General features: G+C 50.9%; 1 protein-coding gene across 1 annotated transcript in view; it reads right to left on the minus strand.

Annotated features, from left to right (window-relative positions):
• Window positions 1-203: 203 nt before the first annotated feature.
• The window catches only part of LOC128935830 (centrosome-associated protein CEP250-like), a 28,499-nt gene continuing 7,005 nt past the window's right edge, over window positions 204-21,697 (minus strand). Inside the window, exons 9-31 of the mRNA XM_054274386.1 lie at window positions 21,005-21,163; window positions 20,526-20,704; window positions 19,895-20,077; window positions 19,630-19,774; window positions 19,203-19,349; window positions 18,796-19,026; window positions 17,285-17,478; window positions 16,798-16,925; window positions 16,466-16,635; window positions 15,528-15,707; window positions 14,780-14,914; window positions 14,360-14,503; window positions 13,612-13,892; window positions 10,463-10,622; window positions 9,574-9,886; window positions 9,054-9,181; window positions 8,670-8,790; window positions 7,901-8,055; window positions 4,437-6,953; window positions 2,658-2,813; window positions 2,158-2,271; window positions 1,946-1,996; window positions 204-923 (exon numbers count right to left, since the gene is read on the minus strand). Of these exons, the coding sequence (XP_054130361.1) occupies window positions 633-923; window positions 1,946-1,996; window positions 2,158-2,271; window positions 2,658-2,813; window positions 4,437-6,953; window positions 7,901-8,055; window positions 8,670-8,790; window positions 9,054-9,181; window positions 9,574-9,886; window positions 10,463-10,622; window positions 13,612-13,892; window positions 14,360-14,503; window positions 14,780-14,914; window positions 15,528-15,707; window positions 16,466-16,635; window positions 16,798-16,925; window positions 17,285-17,478; window positions 18,796-19,026; window positions 19,203-19,349; window positions 19,630-19,774; window positions 19,895-20,077; window positions 20,526-20,704; window positions 21,005-21,163 (6,282 nt within the window). The 3' untranslated portion in view covers window positions 204-632. The remainder of the gene's footprint in view (window positions 924-1,945; window positions 1,997-2,157; window positions 2,272-2,657; window positions 2,814-4,436; window positions 6,954-7,900; window positions 8,056-8,669; window positions 8,791-9,053; window positions 9,182-9,573; window positions 9,887-10,462; window positions 10,623-13,611; window positions 13,893-14,359; window positions 14,504-14,779; window positions 14,915-15,527; window positions 15,708-16,465; window positions 16,636-16,797; window positions 16,926-17,284; window positions 17,479-18,795; window positions 19,027-19,202; window positions 19,350-19,629; window positions 19,775-19,894; window positions 20,078-20,525; window positions 20,705-21,004; window positions 21,164-21,697) is intronic.

A 21,697-nucleotide genomic window follows, 5' to 3' on the forward strand; every position in this document is an offset into this window, starting at 1 on the left:
TCTCATTGAACTTTGATCCCTGCTGTGCACTCTTCACCCCTTTGTTTGATAACACCTCAAATTCTCGTTCCTTGTTGCAGGGAAGACCTCTGCCCTCAAGAAGGAAAATTGTGTAAGAGCTTGCAGTAGCCTCACTGTGCCAGTGAAAATGAGTACAATTTTCTTCTGAAAAACATTTTATTAAAAAAATTAAAATACCTGTCCCTAGGAGATGCCTGCAAATGCAAACACCACCAACTGTTATGTTACTTTAATTGTTTGTAGCACACTCTTTGTGTCCTTTTATTTTAAGTAGCTGCCCTCAGAGAGATGTCACCCACAAGTCTTACTGTTCAAGGATTATTTTTTTTTTGTTCCGGCTTCATTCTCCATGCATCATTCCTTCTCCTTACCTATGTTGTTGTTCTCACATATTCACATTTTGGTCCCAGAAATCATCTACTTCATGAAATAATGTTTCGTAGATCCTAATCCTCAACATAAGGTAAGGTTTGACACCAGCCGAATGTGAGACCAACGGATGTTTAAGGCAGGGAGTAGCCCTGTCCTGAGGAGCCGACCCCATTTCTCACATCCATGAGCTCTTTGTCTTAGGAGAGATTGTTCCATTCAAATGGAGACCAGAGGTGCTGTTACCTCAGGTCATCATTGCTTCTGGCAGGTCTGGCTCTTGGATGCTCCAGCTGTCTCTCCAGAGACTGATGGTCCAGGGATGTCAGTGCTGAGTTAAGGTTCAGAGACTGATCCAGCTTCCGAGTCTCTTCTTCCAGAACAGCAACTTCGGGCTCCTTGAGCACAGCTGCAAAGGAGCAGCACAGCTCCTGGTGAAGGTCTGACAGCTCCTGGCTGGTCCTTGTACAGTTCTCAATGTAATTCTGACAGTGCTGTCGCTCTTGGGCCAGCTGTGACTGCAGCAGGGACACCTGAAAGAGGCACAAGGCCCTGCTCAGACAAGCCCACGCTGGCAGGAGCACCTGCAGCCCCACGGTACCGGCTCTCGGGGCACACACAGCCTCCAACTCCAGCCCTCACCAACACTCTGCCCTTGGCAAGGGGAAAGGAACAGGCTCCCACACACAACAGAGCTCAGAGCATCCACAAGTCCAGTTCAAGGCTACCAAACCCTTCCCACGTACATCCCTCAGCCACCACAGGTCCATTATAGAGACTTCCAAGGGGATTTAGGAACCCAGCTCTGATTTCCAGAGCACACATTTGGGCCACTGACCCCTTTCTCCACAGACTGTGCCTCAGCACGAGGGCTGCTGCTCCCCTGAGCTCCTGGAGGACTCTTCTACTTGAGCTGCTGGACAGGCAGCTGAGGGACAGGGTGCAAACTCTCCCTCTCCCCAACTTCAGAGCTTTCTATACAGGAGCAGAGCACAATGTGGACAACTAAGCCCAGTGGAATAATAAACCTCTGGCATTGTCTCAGGTCCCTGGATTTCTGCTAAAATGCAAGCTCCACTGTTACAGAGTCAAGGGAAAATGGAAACAGGCAACAAAGGAGAACATCCTGGTCCAGACTGCCCAGGGAAGTAGTGGAATCACTGTCTCTGGAAGTGTTCAGAAAACATGTGGCTGTGGCACTACGGGCCATGGTTTAGTGCTGGGATTGACAATCTGTCTTAATAGTTGGATTAGATTATCTGAGAGGGCTTTTCCAACCTTAAGCATTTTATGATTCTATGATTCTGATATTTTCAGGTAACTTCCAGTGCTCTGAATTTCATCCTATCTCTGTCCCCCACCGCCTGATCTAGACAAGTCAGAGACAAGACCAAGGAAAAGGATGTTTGGTTGTTGCCAACAGGTGCACAACTGACAACACCTGCTGTACTCACTTCCTGAGAGCCAAACACAACTCAGGCTGTAGCAGCAGGCACAGCTGTGCCCATGAGAAGAGCCACAGCAGCCTTTGGAGGAAAGTTTTCCTACTCCTCACCTGGTTCTGTAACTCAGCTAAGCGCTGACTGCAGTGAGCATGAGACTCCTCCTGTGAATAAAAGGAAAGGATTCTCTTTCAGTCTGTTTGGTCACAACCACAGGCAATATTTGACTTCTGTTAGGTCTCTACTGGAGGGCTGCTGCCACTGGGATTTTTCATCATTCCTCTGTATGACCAAAGCCTCCTCGTACCAAAGAAAATGTTCTCACCTGTCTAGAAGCGGGCGACTTGCACTGGTCAGACTCAGAGAGAGAAAATCCAGAGGCATCTGGGAGTAACCGACCCCTAAAACATCTCTTCAGTCTCCTCCGTTCGTGTTCCACCTGCACATTGGATGGGAGAGAGGGTCACAGAAAGCTGTCAGCAAACATGGAGCAATAGGATCTCTGGACATCAAGGAAGGAGATCCCTGCTCTGAGACCCTGAACTGCACCAGACCACACTGGGGGCAAAAAGCTCTCGCTGGAGGCTGTGCAAGAGAGGCCAGTGTGTGTGCAGGGACACGGGGCCAGGGAGGGAGGCAGCGCAGTGAAAGCCCTTGTGAAAGCCATGGGCTGCCACAAGAGAGAGAACAAACAAAGGGCTGGGCCACAGCAGGGACAGGGAGAGGCAAGGGAACAAGCAGAGGTCTCCAAAGCACTGCCTGGCCTAAGGTGCCAAGTTGCAGAGGAGCCTGAGGCTGTGCAGAGGCAGTCAAAGCCCAATTTACCTGCTCAAGAGTCCTCCTGAGTTCAGTGTTTTGTTGGTTGAGCTCCACCTTTTCATCTTCCAGCTTTGCAACTGCTCGCTGCAGACATTCCAGGCTCTGCAACATGAGTCTCTTCTCTGACAGCCATGACAGCTGCTCCCCTTCAGCAAGAGCCTGCTGGGCATTCAGAAAGGAGATGCCATGAACTGGTGCCACATAAAGGTTAGAAGGGTGTCAGAATTGATACACTGGGGAGAGTGACCACAGCAGGAATGGACAGTGCTAAGGGCCTTCTTCTTCTCCTTGTCCACAGGCCAAAACAACACACCCTCTCTCTAGGGACCCTCCTCCAAATCCCCTTAGAGAATTGAGTACTTTGCTCTGGATCTGCTTCCTGCTAGGTTTTTTTTTCAGTGTTCCCCATTCTGGTTTTCAGAGACTGGAAGCATTAATTTCCTATCCAGCCATTTTACAAAGCTCTGTAGTGACTCCACCCCTCTCTCTCTCTCTCAGCTGTTTCTTCTCAGTTGTGAATACTTAAACATTTACTCCCCTTGGGGAAGTTAATTACCATCTTTGGTCATCCTTTTTGATCATGACTGTAAATTCTCTTACCTACAGTTCTGCTCTCTGTCCTTAGACAACCAAATGTGCAAGATGTGGGTGAAGCATGCATTTCTGCAGTGATAAAACAGTGCAGTTTTTTTCCCTATTCTCTTTACCTGTCACATCCTCATACAGAACTGCTCTTTGAAAATACCACGTTATCAATCAGGCCATAAGCATTGCTTGGAACTTAGTCAGGAGCCACCTCCTCCTTCTCTTTTGTGCCTTTCTTCACGAACTGCTCCTTGGAGCATCTATAAATGCAGTCTTGGTATCAGCAGTAAACAAATATCTGTGTGGATGCCACTGCATTACCTGACTGAATGTTCTTGCATACCTGACCTACATGGATGTAACTGAAATCTCATGCTCTTTTCACATTTCTTGCCTTTGTCACATCTTTACTTCCCATCAACAGATCTCAATACTTGTCAGCATCCTGGATCAGGCTGCAAGTAATATTTCTTAAGTCATAAGTAAATGTGTAATGCATAAACAGTGTTTTCTTAGCAGCACTTTTTACATGCCAATATACTAATGGACACCAGAATATAGGCAAATTCTTGGCAAAGCTGCAGCACAGGCTATTGCAACTGTTCCACTAGCAGGATCTGACTAAGTCCACTTTGGAAAAATACACACAAGTTTGTCTCTGTGATTTTTGGATTGCAGTACAAACATGTCCTGAATGCATAATTAAGCATCTAATCTGACCAGGCAATAAAAGAAATCCCATTCTTTTAACACACAGGAAAAGCTGTCCCTCAGAAATCTCCATCTTGGGAAGCATCCTCAAAGCACCAGCAGTGCAGCTGCTGCTCAGCCCTCTCAGTACAAAACTCTGCTCACTTTAGTCCACTGCCCTGCTCACCTGCTCCATTCCTTCCCACACCAATTCCAAACCCCCATGTGTTGGCTCCCCTTTTGTGGGCACAGGAGAAGCAGCTCCCCATGCCCAGCTTTTGGCCTGGAGATGATTTGACCATCAAGCTCCAGAGCTGGATCAGTCATTCTGGGTGTGCCAGGAAACAATCTGGCAGTCAGTGGCCTCTGGCTGGAGCCAGGCACACAGACAAGGCTGCCTGCTGAAGCCCAGGCTGCACTGACAGGGATAGAGACCCACCTCTTCTTGGGAAACATCACTGGAATAATTCAGGACACTGGAGTGGACTGAAGATCAATGCCAGTGCCTACCTGTTGATGAAATCGGTCTGTGTCTCTCTCTGAAATCATTCTCTGCAGGATGGTTATTTCCTTCTTCAGATTCCCATTGGCCATTTCACTTTTGCTCAGTGCAGCACTCAGGACTTGAGCGTTCTCTCTCCATTCATGTTCTCTGCTTTCCCTCTGCTTCAAAGCAGCAGCCACACACTCCAGGTCTTTGCCACTGGCTTCCCTCTCAGCTTCTAACTGTTGGGTAATTTCCTTCTGCCTTTGCAAGAGATAGTCCCTCTCCTGGAGAATTTTCCTCTTCTCTGCTTCCTCTTCCTCCCATTTTTGGAGTTTTTGGATTTGTTTCTTTAGAGTTTCCCCTTCATCTTTCCATCGCAAAGCCAATGTTAATTCTTTCAGGAGTTCACTCTGCCTCCTAAGCTCTTGTTCTCTCTCTATTAGAGTCTTCTTTAAATACTTGACTTTGTCTGTCTGGTACTTGACCTCTTTATCCTTCTTTGTCAGAGTCTGCTGAACATGCTGGAGATCTTCCCGAAGGGCTCTTATTTCCACTTCTATCTGCTTCCGCTCACTTTGAGCCCTGATCTCTCCTTCTCTCTCAGGGAAGGTTTTGTTCAGGAACTCTTGCTCTCCATCATGTCTAACCCCTTCATTCTTCTCAGTTAACCTAAGCTGGAGATTCTGCAAAGTCTTCAGTTCTTCTTCTACATGCTGTAGATTTTGCCTAAGAGTGTCATTGTCCTCATCTTTCTTCCTCACCACTTCCTCAAGTAGAGTCACTTGTTTCTGGCATGATGTTAGCGCTACTTTCATGCTTTCTTCACGAAGCTGGAACGTGTTCATTTGCTCTGTCTGCTTGAGGAACTCCAAATGGTTCTTCTTCAACATCTGGCTTGCTTTGTCTAGATCCTGCTCTAGACTTTTGGCCTGCTTGCCTGCCACCTCCTTCTGCTCTTGAAGGTCCTGGACATGCTCTTGCAAAGCCACTACCTCTTGATGTTTAGCTTCAAGAGAAGACTCAGCATGTTCTAGTTTTTGCAGTATGGCTTTAGCCTGCACTGCTGTCTCTTCCTTCCGCTGTTGAAGCTTTGTGATGGTGTCCTCCAGAACACAAATCTTGTCTTCTTTTTCTTTCAGACTCAGTGTTGTTGCATGGAAATTTCTTTGCTCAGCTTCAAGCTTTTCCTCCTTTTCCTTGCATGCCTCACATTGCTTTCTAAGGGACAAAATTTCCTGCTCTTTTTCCTTTAGTTCCACTTGAAGACAATGCAGAATTTGCTTCTGCTGTTCAGAGTCTTGCTTTTGTTTTTGGAAGGTCTCTATCAGTTCCTTCTGAGATTCAATCATTAAGTCCTTTTCTTTCAATATTGTTCGAGAGTATTCTAAGTCTCTGTGCAAGACATTAATCTGTTCCTCTTTTTTTTCCTCATAGCTCCTTGTTTGTTGCTTTTGGATGTCCATAAGTCTGTCTTTTTCTTTTAAGGTTGCTACGGTCTGCTCCAGTTGGTCACGCACAGTCTTTAACTGCATTTCCATCACTTCTTCAACTTCTTGCATTTGCTTTTGCTGTGACTCAAGCTCTTGCTCTTTTTTAGATAAAGAAAGTGTCATGATTTCTACTTTATCAAGAAGCTCTTGCAGATGCCTGTCTTGCTGTTCCTTGTGCTGCTGCAAGAGCCTTAACTCTTTCCTTTGAGCATCACACTCACTCTCTCTGTCCTTAAGAACAGTTCTCAGGTGTTCAAGGCTAGCATTTAGAGATTTCACATCTTCTCTCTCCTTTTCCAGTTCTTGAATCTGCTGAGTCAGAGAAAGAAGCTCCAACCCTTTCTCCTTCAGGTTTCCTTTCATATCATCAAGATCCACAAGCAGATTTCTGACTTGTACTGCACCATGCTGTTCTAGAATCATTATTTTCTCCTCCTGGAATTTGATCTCCAGGTGTCTCTCCTCCAGCTCTTTGCTCACCCTGCTGACAGCAGAGTTCTGCAATTCTAACTGCTTCTCCAGCTCTCTTATCAGCTCTTGCTGGGACCTGATCTCTTGGTCCTTCTCTTCCAGCTCTTGGCTCATTTTGCTTAAAACAACCCTTTGCTTTTCTTGTTGCTTCTCCAGCTCCTGTATCTGTTCCTGTTGGGATTCTGTCTTCTGTTCTTTCTCTGTTATGTCCTTAATAACCTGATTAAGAGCAGTTTTATGCATTTCTTTCTGCTTTTCCAACATTCTCATCTGCTCTTGGTACAACTTCATTTCTCCCTCCCTCTCTGACAGGATGGCAGTCACATGAGTGAGATGCACCTGCAAAGCTTTGGTCTCTTCTGCCTCTTTCTGAAGAATCTCCATTTTCTTCCCCTGGTTTTGCACTTCCTCATTTTTAATTTTTAACATGGACAGGGCAGTTTGGAGTTCTTGTTCAAGAGAGTGATTCTTGTCTATTGCTGTACTTGCTCGGGTTTCAGAGGCTGTGACTGATTCCTCCAGAAGTTTTATCTCACACTCTAGTTTTTCTTTATCTGCCTGCAGCCTGTCCTGTTCATGCTGCCAAAACAGGGAGAAAAAGGGTCACTCATTCCCTCTCTCCCTTTGCTTTTCATACCAGATCTGGACTCCTGCTGCAGGGGCAGGCACAGGCTGCCCCTCTCTCTCTGCCCCTCGGGATGCTGCAGAGCTTTGCTGGGCCCCCCTTGATGCTGCATCTTTCCCAGCTCACTCAGCCCGTCCCAGCTTCCCTTCTGCCCTTCCCTGGCCTCCTGCAGCTCCACTCCAGTGCTCCTTTGGGCAGGAGCTGCCAGAACTGCAGCCAGGATTGCAAGTGCACGCTAAGCAGGATTCAGGCAGTGCCACGAGGATGTGCTCTCCATCAGGGAGGAAGGGAAGAGCAAACAGCCCCAGCCTTTCATTCCCTGCCCTTGGGCTGACAGCAGTGGTTTCCCACCTCTCCTGTGTAGAGTTTCCATGGCTCCATCCCCCAGAGCCCCACTGCCCTCTCTGGCAGCAGCAATGGCCACATCAGTCTGTCATTCTCTGCTGCCACTCAGGACGAGTTCTCCCCTTGCAGGCACACGTCCTGCTGGGGATCAGCACTTGCCTTTCCTCTCCTCTCTCTCCACTGGCTGCTCTCCAATGGCCAAGGACAAACACCTTTCTATTAACAGCAAACTTGGGACTCTCCCCCCTCCTTCCAGATCCAGATATTTAGAAATCTGAACATGGGATTGGAAACCAGGAATTCCCCAAACCATGCAATGTCAATGGGGACACTGAGGACATTGAGAACTAAAGGTTCTAGGGCACAGAAGCCCAGCATGGAGGAAAATCAGCAGCCTCAGCATTAACTGGCTTTGCCATGACTACAACATCTTCTCCTCCTTATTCAGAAGAATGCAACTGGAAAATTAAACTGAGAAAAGGTGTTTGTCAGAACTATGAACACAAGGTCCAAACATAGCCAGGAAATGGCACTTTGTGGCATCTGCCAATCTCACCAGCACATCATTCCTTTCCTTCTCCAGCTTTTCCAATTTCTTCTTCAGAGATGCCACCTCCTGATGGAGAACCACAGCCTCTTCCTTCAGGGTAATGGTCTCTTCCTTCAAGGCAATTTCTAGAGAGGTCTTCTGGTGTTCTGCCTTCAACATTGCTGCAGGAGGGAAGGGGAAGGAGGAGAGGAAAAGAAAATTCAAGTTAAACTGATGTGCATCCTGCAGAGACAACAGCACTGTGTTCTCTACCTGCCTGTGTTTGCCAGGCCCTAAGCCCACAAAGACTCCGAAGCTGACAGAAATGAAGGAAAATTCCAGGCAGAGAAAAAGGCAGGAATGAAAGGGGCAAGGTTCAGAGGAACACGAACCTGTGTTTGCTCTTGGCCTTGTGCAGAGTGAGAAAGCCAAGAGAGACAAAGGAGAGGGGATGCCTGTGCAGCCCTGCTCCAGGGAGGCCAAGAGCCTGGAGACTCTGGCAGGGCCTGGAGTTTGGGGGGATGGAGCTGAGGCATCCAGCTACAGCTCCTTAGCACAGACACGGCAACTGAGAGGCACCAGCTGTGTACGGGATCAGCCCTAGCACAGCCAGATGGCAGTGCCAGCCACAGCATGTTTCTCAGGAGAATGCTTTCACTGGCACTTGGATGGAGTAATCTCCTGCTGGCTGTTTTTCTCCTCGGCCATCTCTGGGCACTTTTCCTCTGCGATGCAACAGTGAAACCCCCACGGGTGAGACAGCATGGGACAGTGGGTGGGAGAGGAGAAGCTGTACCTGCCCGACTTTCATCCAACTGTATCTGCAGCTCCTGATTGCTGGCTCTGAGATTGTCCATCTGATCCTGCCGCATGCCCAGCTCCAGCTCCAAGGCCTGTATCCTGTTCCTTGCATCATTCTGGAAGGGACAAGCAGAGCAGAATCACCTGTCATTGCCACTGCTGGCAGGAGACAAAGGGCTACAAACACTAAAGAAGAAATAGCCCATGTGGGAGAGGGCAGCTAGGCAGTACTGGTGGATGTGATTGTGATCCTCCTTGCTCCCCATGCCAGTGAACCAACCCCCCTACAAGGACTGACACCCATCCTGGCCTTGGCACAGTGCTTGTGCAGCAGCCCAACAGCAACACAGGATTTCTGGGTGCACTGGGCACACATTACCAGATCTTTCTGGGAATGCTCCAGGTGCTGCTGCAGGTCTTGCAGAGCTGCTGCCACTCTGTCCACTGTGAGCTCTGTGGAGACATCCCTGGCCTGAGAAGCAGTTAGGCCCATGACATGATCCTCTTCTGAAAAGAGAAGATATTCTGTTTCAAGATTTAATCCAGTGGTCTCCAACAAACAAGGCCTCTCTACCTAGGAGGAGGTGCCTTGGTCATTGTCCTAGAGCTCGCCTTGCAGCAGGATGTCACAGGCTGACATTATTCTGACAACCACTAACGTCAGCACCGCCCCAGAGACAACTGCATGGGCCCTGGGCTTGACAGCACTTGGTCCCTTCTCCCTCCTGACTCTGATCATTTCTCTACATACAAACATGGACTTGTGTCTCTGCAGGGAAGTCAAGCTGTCAAGACATCCCAAGGCCTGAGTCAGCCTAAACTGACAGGGTGAGTGTGTGATACCAGGGTGACCAGGAACACCCCTCACTCCAATTGCTCACCCAGCCTCCCACACTTACCTGAGCTCCAAGCGACCAAGTCCCTGCTGTCCCTGATCATGTGGTGGAGAGCTAAGAGCAGTTTGTCCAGCTGGGATTGAGTTTCCTGGTGGGCACCACTGGCCTCTTGATACTGTTTGGCCAAGGCCTCTGCTCTGTCATCAGAGCTCTGTAGCTTCACACGCAGATCAGACACCTCAGCCTCCAGCACGTGCACAGAGTCCCTCAAAGAGCGTTCTCCTGCCTGGGACTCCTCCAGCTCCTTCAGCAGCTGCTTCTGCCGAGTTGCCTGGGAAGCCTCCATCTGCACCACTGCATCCTGCAGGGCCTGGATCTGGAAGATGGATGCACACAGCCTCAGGGACAGGGCTGCTCATGAGGCAGCAGAGTGGGCCACAGGGAGAGCAACAAAGGAGAAATTATTCCAGGCCAAAATCATGCCAAAACCAGAAGGCACAGAAGCAAGGATTGCAATGCAGACAAATGGAGAGAAAGCAGGGAAAGGGAGGCAATGGGCATCCTTGGGCTGCAGCTCTGAACAGCGGCTGAACTGGCTGTGCTGGAAGTGCCCTGCCCAGCCTGCCACAGCCACCTCTGTGTCCCCACATTGCTCAGAGCCCGGTACAGGCACCAACTCTGTCTGGGACAACACTGCTAACAGAGGGACAGAGAAGCTCCAGAGGAGTCTGCTGCAGCTTCTCCTCCCACATTTCCTGCTGGGACCTGGGAGAGGATGGGGGAAAACTTCTGCAGCTGACACCAGATCCAGCCTCAGGCTCAGGGTGCAGCAGCAGCCCCGGGCAGAACACGGCAGCTGTGGACGCTGCTGGGAGGGGAAAGAGGTTGGGGCCTCCAAGGCAAAGGTGCTGTTGTGTGTCCCTGGAGAAGAGGATGCCACTGCACAGCTTACCTGTGTGTTGAGCTCCTGCACTTCTCTTCTGTGCTCTGAGTGGAGCTCCTCGGCCTGGGTAAGGGCAGAACGAAGCTGAGACACCTGACTGATCTGGGCCAGGTTGTTTTCTTCCAGGGTTCTGAGGCTCAGATCCTTTTCTTCCAGAGACAGAGTCAGCCTGTAGAACAAGGCAACAGATGGCCATGAGAGACATTCATATCCTTGGGTGCCTCAGAGGGGGTGGTGGAGTTGACCACTATGCGAGGCAACACTTGGAATGTGTCAAGCTTTGTCTGGGGTAGATGATGAGTGAGTCCAGAGCTTATGGGTCAGAATAAAAGGACAGACAAGTAAGGGTGACATTGCTGTGGGTGTTTGCTAGAGGCCACCAGAACAGGGGGAGAAGTAGATGAGGCTTTCTACAGGGAACATAAAGCAATCTCAAAGTCACAGGCCCTGGTTCTTGTGGGGGACTTTAGCTTCCCTGCCATCAGCTGGAGAAGGCACACAGTGCAGGATGTTCCTGGAAAGCACTGATGACAACTTGCTGCCACAGGCAGTAGAGGATCCCACAAGGAACAGCATGCTGCTCAACCTTACCCTAAGCATCAGGGAAGGCCTCGCTGGAGATGTGAAGCCTGAGGTCAGCCTTGGCTGCACTGCCTATGAGTGAGACTGTGGAGTTCAGCTGGGGGTGAGGAAAAAGCAGGGCAGCAAGATTACAACCACAGACCTCATGAGAGCTAACTTTAGCCTCTTCAGGGACCTTCTTGAAAGAAGCACATGGGAACAGGCCCTGCAGGGTAAAGGGGTCCAAGCTGATATTCAAGGATCACTTCCTCCAGGCTCAACAACAATGCATCCTAGTGAGCAAGAAACTGGGCAAAGGGAGCAAGAGACCTGAGTGGATAAGCAAAGAACTTCGGTCATTCCTCAAGTGCAAGCAGGACATACACAGGAGATGGAAGCAGGCTCAGGCCACTTGGAATGAACATAGAGACAGTGTTGGAGTAAGTAGAAATGAGACACAGACCAAGGACCACCTTGGAATTAAATCTTGATGTCCTTATCAAGAAGGGCTTTTTAAAATACATCAGCAACAAAAGGAAAACCAAGGATGATGTCTCTGTCTGTTCCTAAATGGAGGGGAGACCCTGGTAACAGAGGATGCAGAGAAGCAGAGTTCCTGTGTGCCTTTATTTGCATTGGTCTGTACTGGACAAGACCAGCCCTCAGGGATCTCTGGCCCAGGAGACCAGGCTGAAGGAATGTTGGAAGGAAGACTATCCCTTAGCAAGACTTTGCTTTCAAGGAGAACTGGGTTACTGAATGCCTGGGCAAACTCAACATCCACCAGTCCTCAGGCCCTGACAGATGTGACCATGAGTGCTGAGGGAGCTCGTGGACACCAGAGTGAGGCCACTCCCCATTATCTTGGAAAGGTCATGGAGATAAGGAGGTGCCTGGGGACTGGAAGAAAGCAAACATCGTTCTGGTCTTCAGAGAGGGCGTGGAGGAGGACCCAGGGCATTATGGGCCTGTCAGAATCACCTCAATCCCTGGACAGGTGATGGAGTACCTCATGCTGGAGATGTCCTCTTTCCCACATGGAAGGACAAGCAGATGATCAGGAATGGTCAGCATGGATTCACTAAAGATAAGTCATGCCTGACCAACCTGGTTGCCTTCTACAATGAAACATGTACGTGGGTGGACAAAGGGAGAGCAGTGGATATTGTTTACCTAGATATCAGCAAGGTTCTTGACACAGTCACTGACAACATCCTCCTTGGGAAACTCAGGCAGCAGGGGCTGGAGGAGTGGACAATGGGCTGGACTGAGTACTGGCTGAACAGCAGAAGCCAGAGGGTTGTAATTAGTGGCACAGGGTCTCACTGGAGGCCTGTCATTAGTGGTGTCCCTCAGAGTTCACTCCTGGGCCCAAAGTTGTTGAACTTGCCCATCAATGGCTTGGATGAGGTGGGCAATGCCTGCCCATGAGGGTCACTGTGCATCCCCTCAGAGGGATCTCAGCAGGCAGAGAGGAACCTTCTGAAATACAGCAAGGAACAGCCCCAGGCACCTGCACAGGCTGGGGCCAACCTGCTGGGGAGCAGCTTTGTGGAGAAGGACCTGGGGGTCCTGGAGGACAAGGAACTCTCCACAAGCCAGCAGTGGGTCCTTGTGGCCAAGGAGGCTCCTGGGATTTGGAAAACACTGGGAACAGCGTTGGCAGCAGCTCAGGGAGGGGACCCAGCCCCTCTGCTCAGCCCTGGGAGGCACATCTGCAGTGCTGGGTCCAGCTCTGGCTCCTCAGCACAGCAGGGACAGGAGCTCCTGGAGCTGAGCACTGGCCTGGAGCATCTGGGTGCCCAGGAAAGGCTGAGGCAGCTGGGGCTGCTCAGCCTGGAGAGGAGCCCCAGCTGAGAGGGGCCTCAGGCCTGGCTGTCCCTGTGTGCAGGAGGGGCAGAGCAGGGCCCAGGCTCTGCTCCCTGGGGCCCAGCGATGGCCCCAGAGCCACGGGCAGGGACCGATGCCCAGGAAGTTCCACCTGGACAGGAGGAAGAAATTCTTTCCTGTGCAGTGACCGTGAACAGGCTGCCCAGGGAGGGTGTGGAGTGTCCCTCACTGGAGACATTCCAGAACCATCTGGATGCAACCCTGTTCCATGTGCTCTGGGATGGCCCTGTGTGAGCAGGGAGGTGGGACCAGATGAGCCACTGTGGTGCTTCCAAACTTACCCTTTCTGTGATTGCCTTCATCTGGCTTAGACAAAAAATCATGGGTATAAAATGTCTTATGTCAACAAAAAGCATCAGATGCCAGGCTGATCCAGACCCCAAAGGCTTCAAGTTACAGGCCCCAAGGTGGAGCTGATGGATGGATCCAGCTCCTTACAGTGCAGCTGGGGCAGTGTCAACACACCCACCTAAAAACACAATATCCCCTAGAGGGAAAGGGCTACCACAAAAGCCTTTGTCTACAGAAAAACTCTATCTGAAGGCCTAAAAGAAAACGAAAGAAAACATCCAGACAATGAGACGTGTCTGCACAGAGAGTTCAGAATCTGCCACTTAGGAAATGCTGCCAGAGCCCCTGGCAGGTGCAAAGATGGCAAAGAGGGAATCCATTCAGCACAATGCAGAGTGCCACAGGCTTTCATTTACCTGGCTTTTTCCCTCTCTAGGGCACTGACAGAAGCCTGCAATTCTGAATTTTGCTGAGCCACTTCTTCCAATCGACTCCTTTCTCTCTCCAAGTACTCCTGATGCACTTGCAGCTCTTTGTTCTGATTTTTTGCCTCCTCCAGCATCTTCTGCATCTGCTCAATCTCCAGCAGCTTCTGCCTGGACTCTTCCTGGGCCTCCCTCACATCTTGCTGGGCTCTCTGCACAGTCCTTTCCTGGCACTCTCGGGAGGCTGCCAGCTGAGATGTCAACTCGGCCACCTCCAATCAAACAGAACAAGGCAGTCAGAGGCTACAGCCACAGCTACAGTCACTGTCAGCCACAGCACAGGCTGTGAGCAAAGGTAAAGGAGAATTTTCCTCTCCTCCCTGTCCTGAGAGCACCAGATTCACAAAGGATATGGACAACTTGTTTCAGTCTCTAAGTGGCCCACCACCAAGCAGTGCACCTGAGAAAACACCTGCCAAAGCAAGGCTAGCAAGGAGAGGCCAGCAGGAATCCATGCTGCTGCTTGCTGGCCAACAGCACAGAGGACTAGCCCAGCTGTCCAGAGCAGCAGCTGACATTCAGCAGAGCACTGAGTGTCCTTCAGAGCAGCTGCCATGGAGCCCCCAGAGCACGAGACAGCCCCAAGGCTCAGCCCAGCAGCTGCTGCTCTGCCATGGAAAAGCAAGAAGGCCACAGACCCCTCGCTGCATGACTGCAGTGCCACTGCCCTTTCACTCACCTGCTTTTGTAGAGCCTCCCTCTGCTCAAGGAGGAGATTCATTTCCTCTTTGAGGCCTTGCAGCTCTTCCTCGTGCCTCCTCTGTGCTGCCTGGGCTTCACTGTGAGCTTCCTCCAGCTCAGCTTGCAGATTTGCCTTCATGGTCTGGCAACAAAATGCAGAGCCACTTCCTGGGACCTGCCCTCAGGCTCAGCTTTTTCCACTTGCTGCCTCAAAATCCCATTCCCTCGGCTGCTTCTTAAGGCTTCTCTACCCAGCTCTGCTTCCAGTGCAAGCCTTCCTTCCTGGGGCTGAGCTCTGGAGCTTACCAGGCTCTGTGCTCCCAGGGCCTGAAGCAGCCCTTGCTTCCTCAGTCCCAGGAGCTGCCTTTTGTGCCCTTGTCACTGCCCTGCCCTCTGTTGCCTGCCTACTCACACTTACCTGCCCCTTCTCTCGCTGCTCTGTCACCTCCTGCCTGAGCTGCTGGACCTGCTGGCGGGCTCGGCTGAGCTCTCCCTGAGTTTGGAGCAGTGCCTCTGATAAAGCACTCTTCTCCTTCTGCTCTTCCAGCAGGACCTGCACAGGAGGAAAGAGCAGAGGGCTTCACACTCCTCCTGCAACATCCCCGTGGCAAGGGGCAAAGACTGATGGGCTCACGTGCTCTCAGAGCACTTGGCTGCTGCTGCCCTGGGCCACTGCCTGCCCTGGGGGAGACACAGCTTCCCAGGAAGTGACTTAAAACACAGCCCAGAAGACATCTCTGCATTGCTGTTCAGAAATACTCCAGGCAAGCCTTTAAAGAGATTGTTCTCTTGTCAGCATTCTTGCTGCACCCTCTGCATGCCCACAAAAGAAAAGTCCTACAAACTCACCTTGGCCATGAACATCTACCAGTACACACCAAAAGGGCAGCAGAAGGAGAACAGTGAAGATACCCTGAGGTACATCTTGGAACAACAGAGCACAAGAGCAGCACAAAACTCTCAGCCGACAGCTGATGTTTCTGCCTGGCTTCCTATGAGAGGGCTCATTCCTGGTGCCAAAGACAGCCCCGTTCAGCTTTCACCTCCCCTAATTTTGTGCAGAAGACACGGAGGGCATGCTCCACACAGCCCCATATCCTGCCATCTCCCACAGCTCCAGCCTTGCAAAAAATCACACCAGTTCTCTCTCCTTTCACAATCATTACCTCTTGCTTGGCATTTTCCAATCTAGTTCGTTCCTCTTCTTGTTGCACCAGCAGGGTGGCAACTTTCTGCCTCATCTCAGACAGCTCCTTCTTGTGCTCCTGCTCTCTCTCTGCCTTCTCTTTTTCCCATTGCTCCAGCGTCTCCTGCATCTCTGCACGGTGCCTTTCACGCTCACTTGCCTGAGGAGGGGAGGAAAAATTTACAAGATGAAGTCCCAGGCAAGCTCATGGCTGAAAGATGTGAAGCTCCATCCCTTCCACAACCCCCAACTGGAAAAGACAACAGCACTGGCTTTCTGCACACCAGAAACTGTGTCCTGTCAGGGAATTCAAAAGGAGGCTCAGCAGGTGCAGGATTCACAGACTTGTGGAATCTCTTCTGCTGGCAAAGACCTTCCCAAGCACCGAGTCCAAGCACTCAGAAGAGGAGGTGTCACCTTCCCCTCTCTGCTGCCCCAGTCACAAGGACTGAAGGACCAGGGACAAGGGGCCTGTTCCATTTGCTTCCAGCCCAAAGCTAATCCCTCTGTCCACCATGGGAGCACAGCAAGAAAGGAAACGAGTTCCCAAGGCTGCAGCCACCAGCACTGTTGGCATCTGCTCCACGTTGGCATCTGCTCCACGTTGGCATCTGCTCTGTGGCAGGTGGGACTCGGGGATGATCCTGCCCTGGGCTGCCACGCTTTGGGTGGGCACAGCCCAACCTGCTCTGGATCTCCTCTTACACCCTCCCTGAAGCCATGGCTGCATTTACTGTCCCAGCACCACCCTGGGGGCCTTCATGCTCCTCCAAGTCTCAGCTGCTGGCTCTGCTGCCCAGCCCAGCAGCGGGAGGCCTCTGGCAGAGAATTGCTGCCCTTTCACACCCTCAGCCTCTGCTTGTGCTACACCAACCCACAGGGCTGGCTGGGACAATTCACAAGCATATTGTCCCCTACCAGGTCTTGCAGGAGCTTCTTTATTTCCAGTTGCTGAGCAGTTCCCTGAAGCCTGAGGCTTTCCTGATGCTGCTGCTCTGCCTGCAGGAGCTGTTGAGCTGTGTCTTCCTGTTCCTGCCTCCTGAGAGTTCTCTCTGCTTCCAGCTCACATTGCAGGCACTTCACTTCTCCTGAAAACAAGACCAACAGCAAGAGTCACGCTCTTTACTGACTTTACTGACCGCAGGCCCTTTCAGTGTCTCCAGCCCCACCACTCCTCAGAAGCTCCGTGGACAGAGACAGCTTTCTCTAGGAAGGGGCAGCACCACAAACAAAGCACACGAGGTTCTCACCTTCAATCACCTCCTTGGCCTGTGTGATTATGAGTACTTGAGCTTCCAGATGGTTCCTGGTGATCTCCAGCTGTGATATCTGCTGCTGAGCAGCACACAGCCTGGATTGCAGGCTCTCCTTTGCTGACCTACAAGTTGCAAATATGGACAGACATGAGTTGCTTGCTCCAGACACCCACATCCACTTATTCCAGGACAACGTGGCTCAAGATCCCCACGCCTGAGGATGGAAAATGGGTCACCTGGAAACTTGTCCCGAGAAGGCACATCTGGGCCATTTCCAGAGCAGAGCAGGGCCTCTGAGGGACTGCCCAGGCCTTCCTTATGGCCTGGCCTAGCACAGACTGCCCAGCCCAACTTGGCCTCAACAGCCAAATCTACATCTGAAAAGCACAGAGGATACAGTAAACCTCTGTGTAGTGTTTATCACTTTTATCATTACAGGTCTTCAGCCCTGTCCTGCCCAGGGCCGGCTCCCTGCCATTACCTGGTCTCTGCCAGCTGCCTGGAAAGGTCATGTTGGTGGCGCTCCACGGCTGCCAATCGGGTCTCAAGGGCAGCCTTCTCCCGGCCCAGCAGCTCCTTCTCTCTGCCCACCTGGGCCAGTTCATGCCCTTGGTCAGACGATTCCTGGCTCAGCTGCTCCAGAGCTCTGCTCAATGATTCTTGCTTCTGGGAAACCTGCAAGTGGGACAAGGTACAGCTGGAGCCCTTCCTGGGGAGCCCTGTGCAGAGCCAGCCAGTGCCACCTGACAGGCAGCCAGAGGGCAAGGAGCACCTGTGCTCTGGGCTCAAAGTTTCACAGCACCTGCCCCATGCAGCTCTGATAGCCTGGCCTGCCAGAAGCCTCTGGCACTGTTACCTTGGAAGTGTTGTGTCAGGCCCTGCTGCCTTGCCTGGGACCAGACAGCTCCTTCCCAACAAACATCCCTACTCCAAACTCTGTGTTTTCATCCAAAAACACTGCATCTTCCACAACTGCTGCTTCGCTAGAAAAATGCTATCTGGATCTATTTCAGTGCTGGACATTTTCAGGAAAGTTGGGGAAAACAAATTTGCTTGCTGAATCAAGGGAAAATATACAGGATTTCCCCGTTCTAGAACAAAACCCACATCAAAGTGTCACCTCCTCACATATTCCAAGGAACTCTCTGCAACAAGAGGATGCTTGGCAGGGAAATGATTCTTGTGCTGAGCAGACATTCAGTGATTGATGGATGTCTGTCTGATGTGGCCAAAGCAAAACCTCTGCTGTGCATTTGCCAAACCTACCACATTCCCCAGAACTGAGACTGTCTGACAGAGACCATCTGAAACACAGCCTTATCTTGCACCTATCCTCTAACACCCAATGCAAACCTCCCCTGCCACAGCTTGGGGCTGTTTCCTCTTCTCCTGTCCCTTGTTCCCTGGGAGCAGAGCCTGACCCTCACCTGGCTGCAGTTTCCTGTCACAGGGAGTTGTAGAGAGCAAGAAGGTGCCCCCTGAGCCTCCTTTCCTCCATGCTGAGCCCCCCCAGCTCCCTCAGGTGCTCCTGGTCACACCTGTGCTCCAGACCCTTCCCCAGCTCCCTTCCCTTCTATGGACATGCTCCAATTCATGACAAAAAGCATCAACAGAAATGTGCAGACCTGGGGTTTTCTTCAGAAAAAGGATTCAGAGCTACAGAATTTGATCCTTTTGCCACAGTTTGATTCTTCGCCACCCACTCAGATTCATGGACAACACAATTATCTCTTTGCAACTTATCAAGAGCCAAAAAAGAGGCCAACAAAGACAGGTGGACTGAAAGACTCTGTACAAGCAGAGAATAACTCCGAGAACTGTGGAACAGCTCTGCAAGCCACCCACACATTTCCAAAAAGGAGCAAGCAAAGCCTTGTGACCCCGAGCACCACCACATGTTCCCTTGACAAAACCACTGCAGAATCCACCAGGTAAAGCTTCCCTCATCCAAGCAGCCCAGTGCCCACATGGATGCACCATACTTTAGGTCACCTGATGGAATTTCTCCTGGGTTTCTGCTTTCTCCTCTCCCAGTGTCCTAAGCTCCAGCCACAGCTCCTCCCGTTGCTCCTCTGCTTCCTTCAGTAGCTGCTCTAGCCGGGCTTTCTCTGCACAGAGCTCTTTGTTTGCTCTTTCACAGAAGTTCAGCTTCTCCTGCTCACAGATCTTTGCTCTCTCCATCTCATCCACTTTAGCAGACAAAGCTTCCTTCTCTTGCTCCAGCTAGAGTCACAGAAACATAGAAGAAATAAAGTACAGGAAGAATTACTATGAAAGATTCTCAGACACAAAAGGAACACTGCCACAGTCAGCTGGCCAGACTGTGCCAAGATAAGAAGGCTGAGAAGCAGCAGCAGCTGGAGACAAACATCTGGCACATCTCTGGCAACTCTGCTCACCTGCCACACGTATTTGTTCAGCTGCACTTTGTCCAATGCAAGAGCTTCATTGATGCTGCTCATCTTTGCTGCTGCAGCCTGCAGATCAGCTCTTTCAGCATTCAGCTTGTTCTGAGCCCCTGTCAGCTCTGCCACTGACCGCTGTGCCTGGAGAGGCAAAAGGACAATGGGACAACAAGGGCAGCAAAATCCAGGACTGCAGGCAGCCACTCCACCTCTCCTGGGTGTCTCTGACTTATTCCCAGGGCAGAGCTCTCAGTAAGATCATGGGGACCAATGATCCCAAAGAGCCTGTCTGGTTGGATCATCATTTTCCAAGAAGAACAACAGTGTCCCTCTCTTCTACTGCCGGAAACAGCATCTCAGGTGATCTTGGTGGCACAGCTCCCACTCCCACAAGTGCTGCCTAGGAATAAGGTGTCCATACCTTCTCCAGAGCCATGGCAAACTCATCCTTCTCTTGCTTCAGCAGATCCTTCTGAAGTTGCAATTTCTCCAGTGTCTGTCTCTGGACTACCAACTCACTCTGCAGTAATGAGTGTTTTTCCTCAAGTGCAGCCAGGTCCTTCACTCTATGAGGCGGGGAAAGAGGTTTTTACAGAAAAACAGTCTATGCCACAAGAGAGGAGCAGGCACCATTTGTTCCTTCACACCGGGCCTCCTCAAGCTCCAGAAAAAGCTTTAACACTCACAGGAGCTCCTGCTCACGGCGTGCTCTCTCCATCCTGTCCTGCTGCTCTGCCTTTTCTGCCTGGGCTGACTCCTCCCTCATCTGCAGCTCAGCGTTACTCTGACGCAGACATGAAGCTTCTCGCTCCCTTAATCCAAGCTGTTCCTGCAGCTCTTCCCTGGTTTTCTCAAACTTTGCACAGTCACTGCAGAGACAAGGCTCAGTCAGAAGAAGCAAGAGGCCTGAAGAGTCAGCAATGCCATTTTCAGCACTCCAGGATGGATTGGAGGCAGTGGGCTAAGGAAGACCTTGCTCTTTTCCTCCCAAGGAAACCCTCCAGAGGCAAAGGGAAAGGAAGGCAGGATTTTGCCTTCCTTCAGCCAGAAGCAGTGGCTGGGCAGGGGCACACAAAGAACAGAATTCAGGGAAGCAGCACGACAAAAGGAAGGAGTCTTCTATTCCAACATGGCTCTGCATTTCCCAGACAGCCTTGGGAGTCTCAGTAGAGCATGAAAAACCCAGACAGGCCAATGCTCGAGAGCCACACTGAGGCTTAGAGATGGTGGGCAGGTGATTTCTTCACCCGGGACACCTCTGACCTCCCAGACCTGGAAGCAGATTGCTTCTGGAATGCAGGAGAAGGAGACACTCACCTTCTGAGTGTTTCTACTAAAGACTGAAGATGCTGCTGGTGGCTGCTGGACTTCTTGCATTTCTCCTCCAGTTGCTCAAGCCTTTGCTGCACCTCCCTGCACTTCTCTTCCTGATACCTCTGCTGCTGCAGCAGGAATTTGTTTGAGTCCTGCCTAGCAGAAAGCTCTTCTCTCAGGGCCTGCAGGAACAGGCAGGAAAGGAGCAAAAATGAGCAGTAAGGAGCAGGGAAGGTGGCTCCAGAGAGCTGGAAGACACAGCTAGCAGAGACAGCTCCCCTGAAGGCAAAAGCTGTGCTGAGAGGGTGGGCATCAAGGAGAGAAAAGCAGCAGAACACAGAGCTGGGAAGACCAGCAAAGCAGTGCAGAAGTATGAAGGTGCAAAGAAGTGCCTCAAGTGGCTGAGCAAATGGAAAGGTGTTGAGCTGAGCAAGGCCTCAGCACTGAGCCTGTGGCCACTGGGGAAGACACAAAGCTCTCACCCGTGTTGCCCCTCGCATCCTTGCCAGTGCTTCCAGAACCAGTCCAAAGGCACGTCCTGTATCAACAGACCTTGGAGCTGAGATGTGCCCAGAGTCTGCATGCTGGGAACTGCCAGTGCAGATAATGCTGACCATGCTGTCACTGTCATCTAGCACCATCTGAAAGCCCATATCCAGCTGTTAGTCTTTGCTCATTTTACTTGGTTTTCTTTGTCTTGTTCTTGTTTTCCTCCCACTTTACCCTGGCGTCATTAAAAACTCAATTTTCTTGTTTCTTCAGTCCACAAAGGTTTGTTCCTGTGGCTACACGTACTCCTGGGATTTCTGAATACAGCTACTCTTCACAAGTGTGACATGGCTGGAGGCTGCCTGAACAATCACTGACAACTAAACCCTTCTCTATTACGAGAACTTTAGGGCTAAGTTAAGGTTACCCCTGAAAGTTGTCATTCTGGGGAGATTATATAATGGTCAGTGAACACTGAGGGAAGGAGCAGAGCTGGCAAGTGCATCAACTGAGTCAGTGACCTTTCATAAAGATCTGAAGAACAACGGAGTCATTGCTCAAAGAGGGTGAGGGAATTGCCCAAGAAACACAGGAACACAAATGTCAAGTAGCACACTCCAAAAACACAGTCCAAGAGAGACCTTAGTGGGGTGGTGAAGCCAAAGGTACTGAAATGTCTAATGGCT

Source organism: Melozone crissalis, unplaced genomic scaffold, assembly GCF_028551555.1.
Source record: "Melozone crissalis strain CALT ecotype California unplaced genomic scaffold, PUWL_Pcris_2 ptg000017l_1, whole genome shotgun sequence".
NCBI lineage: Eukaryota > Metazoa > Chordata > Aves > Passeriformes > Passerellidae > Melozone > Melozone crissalis.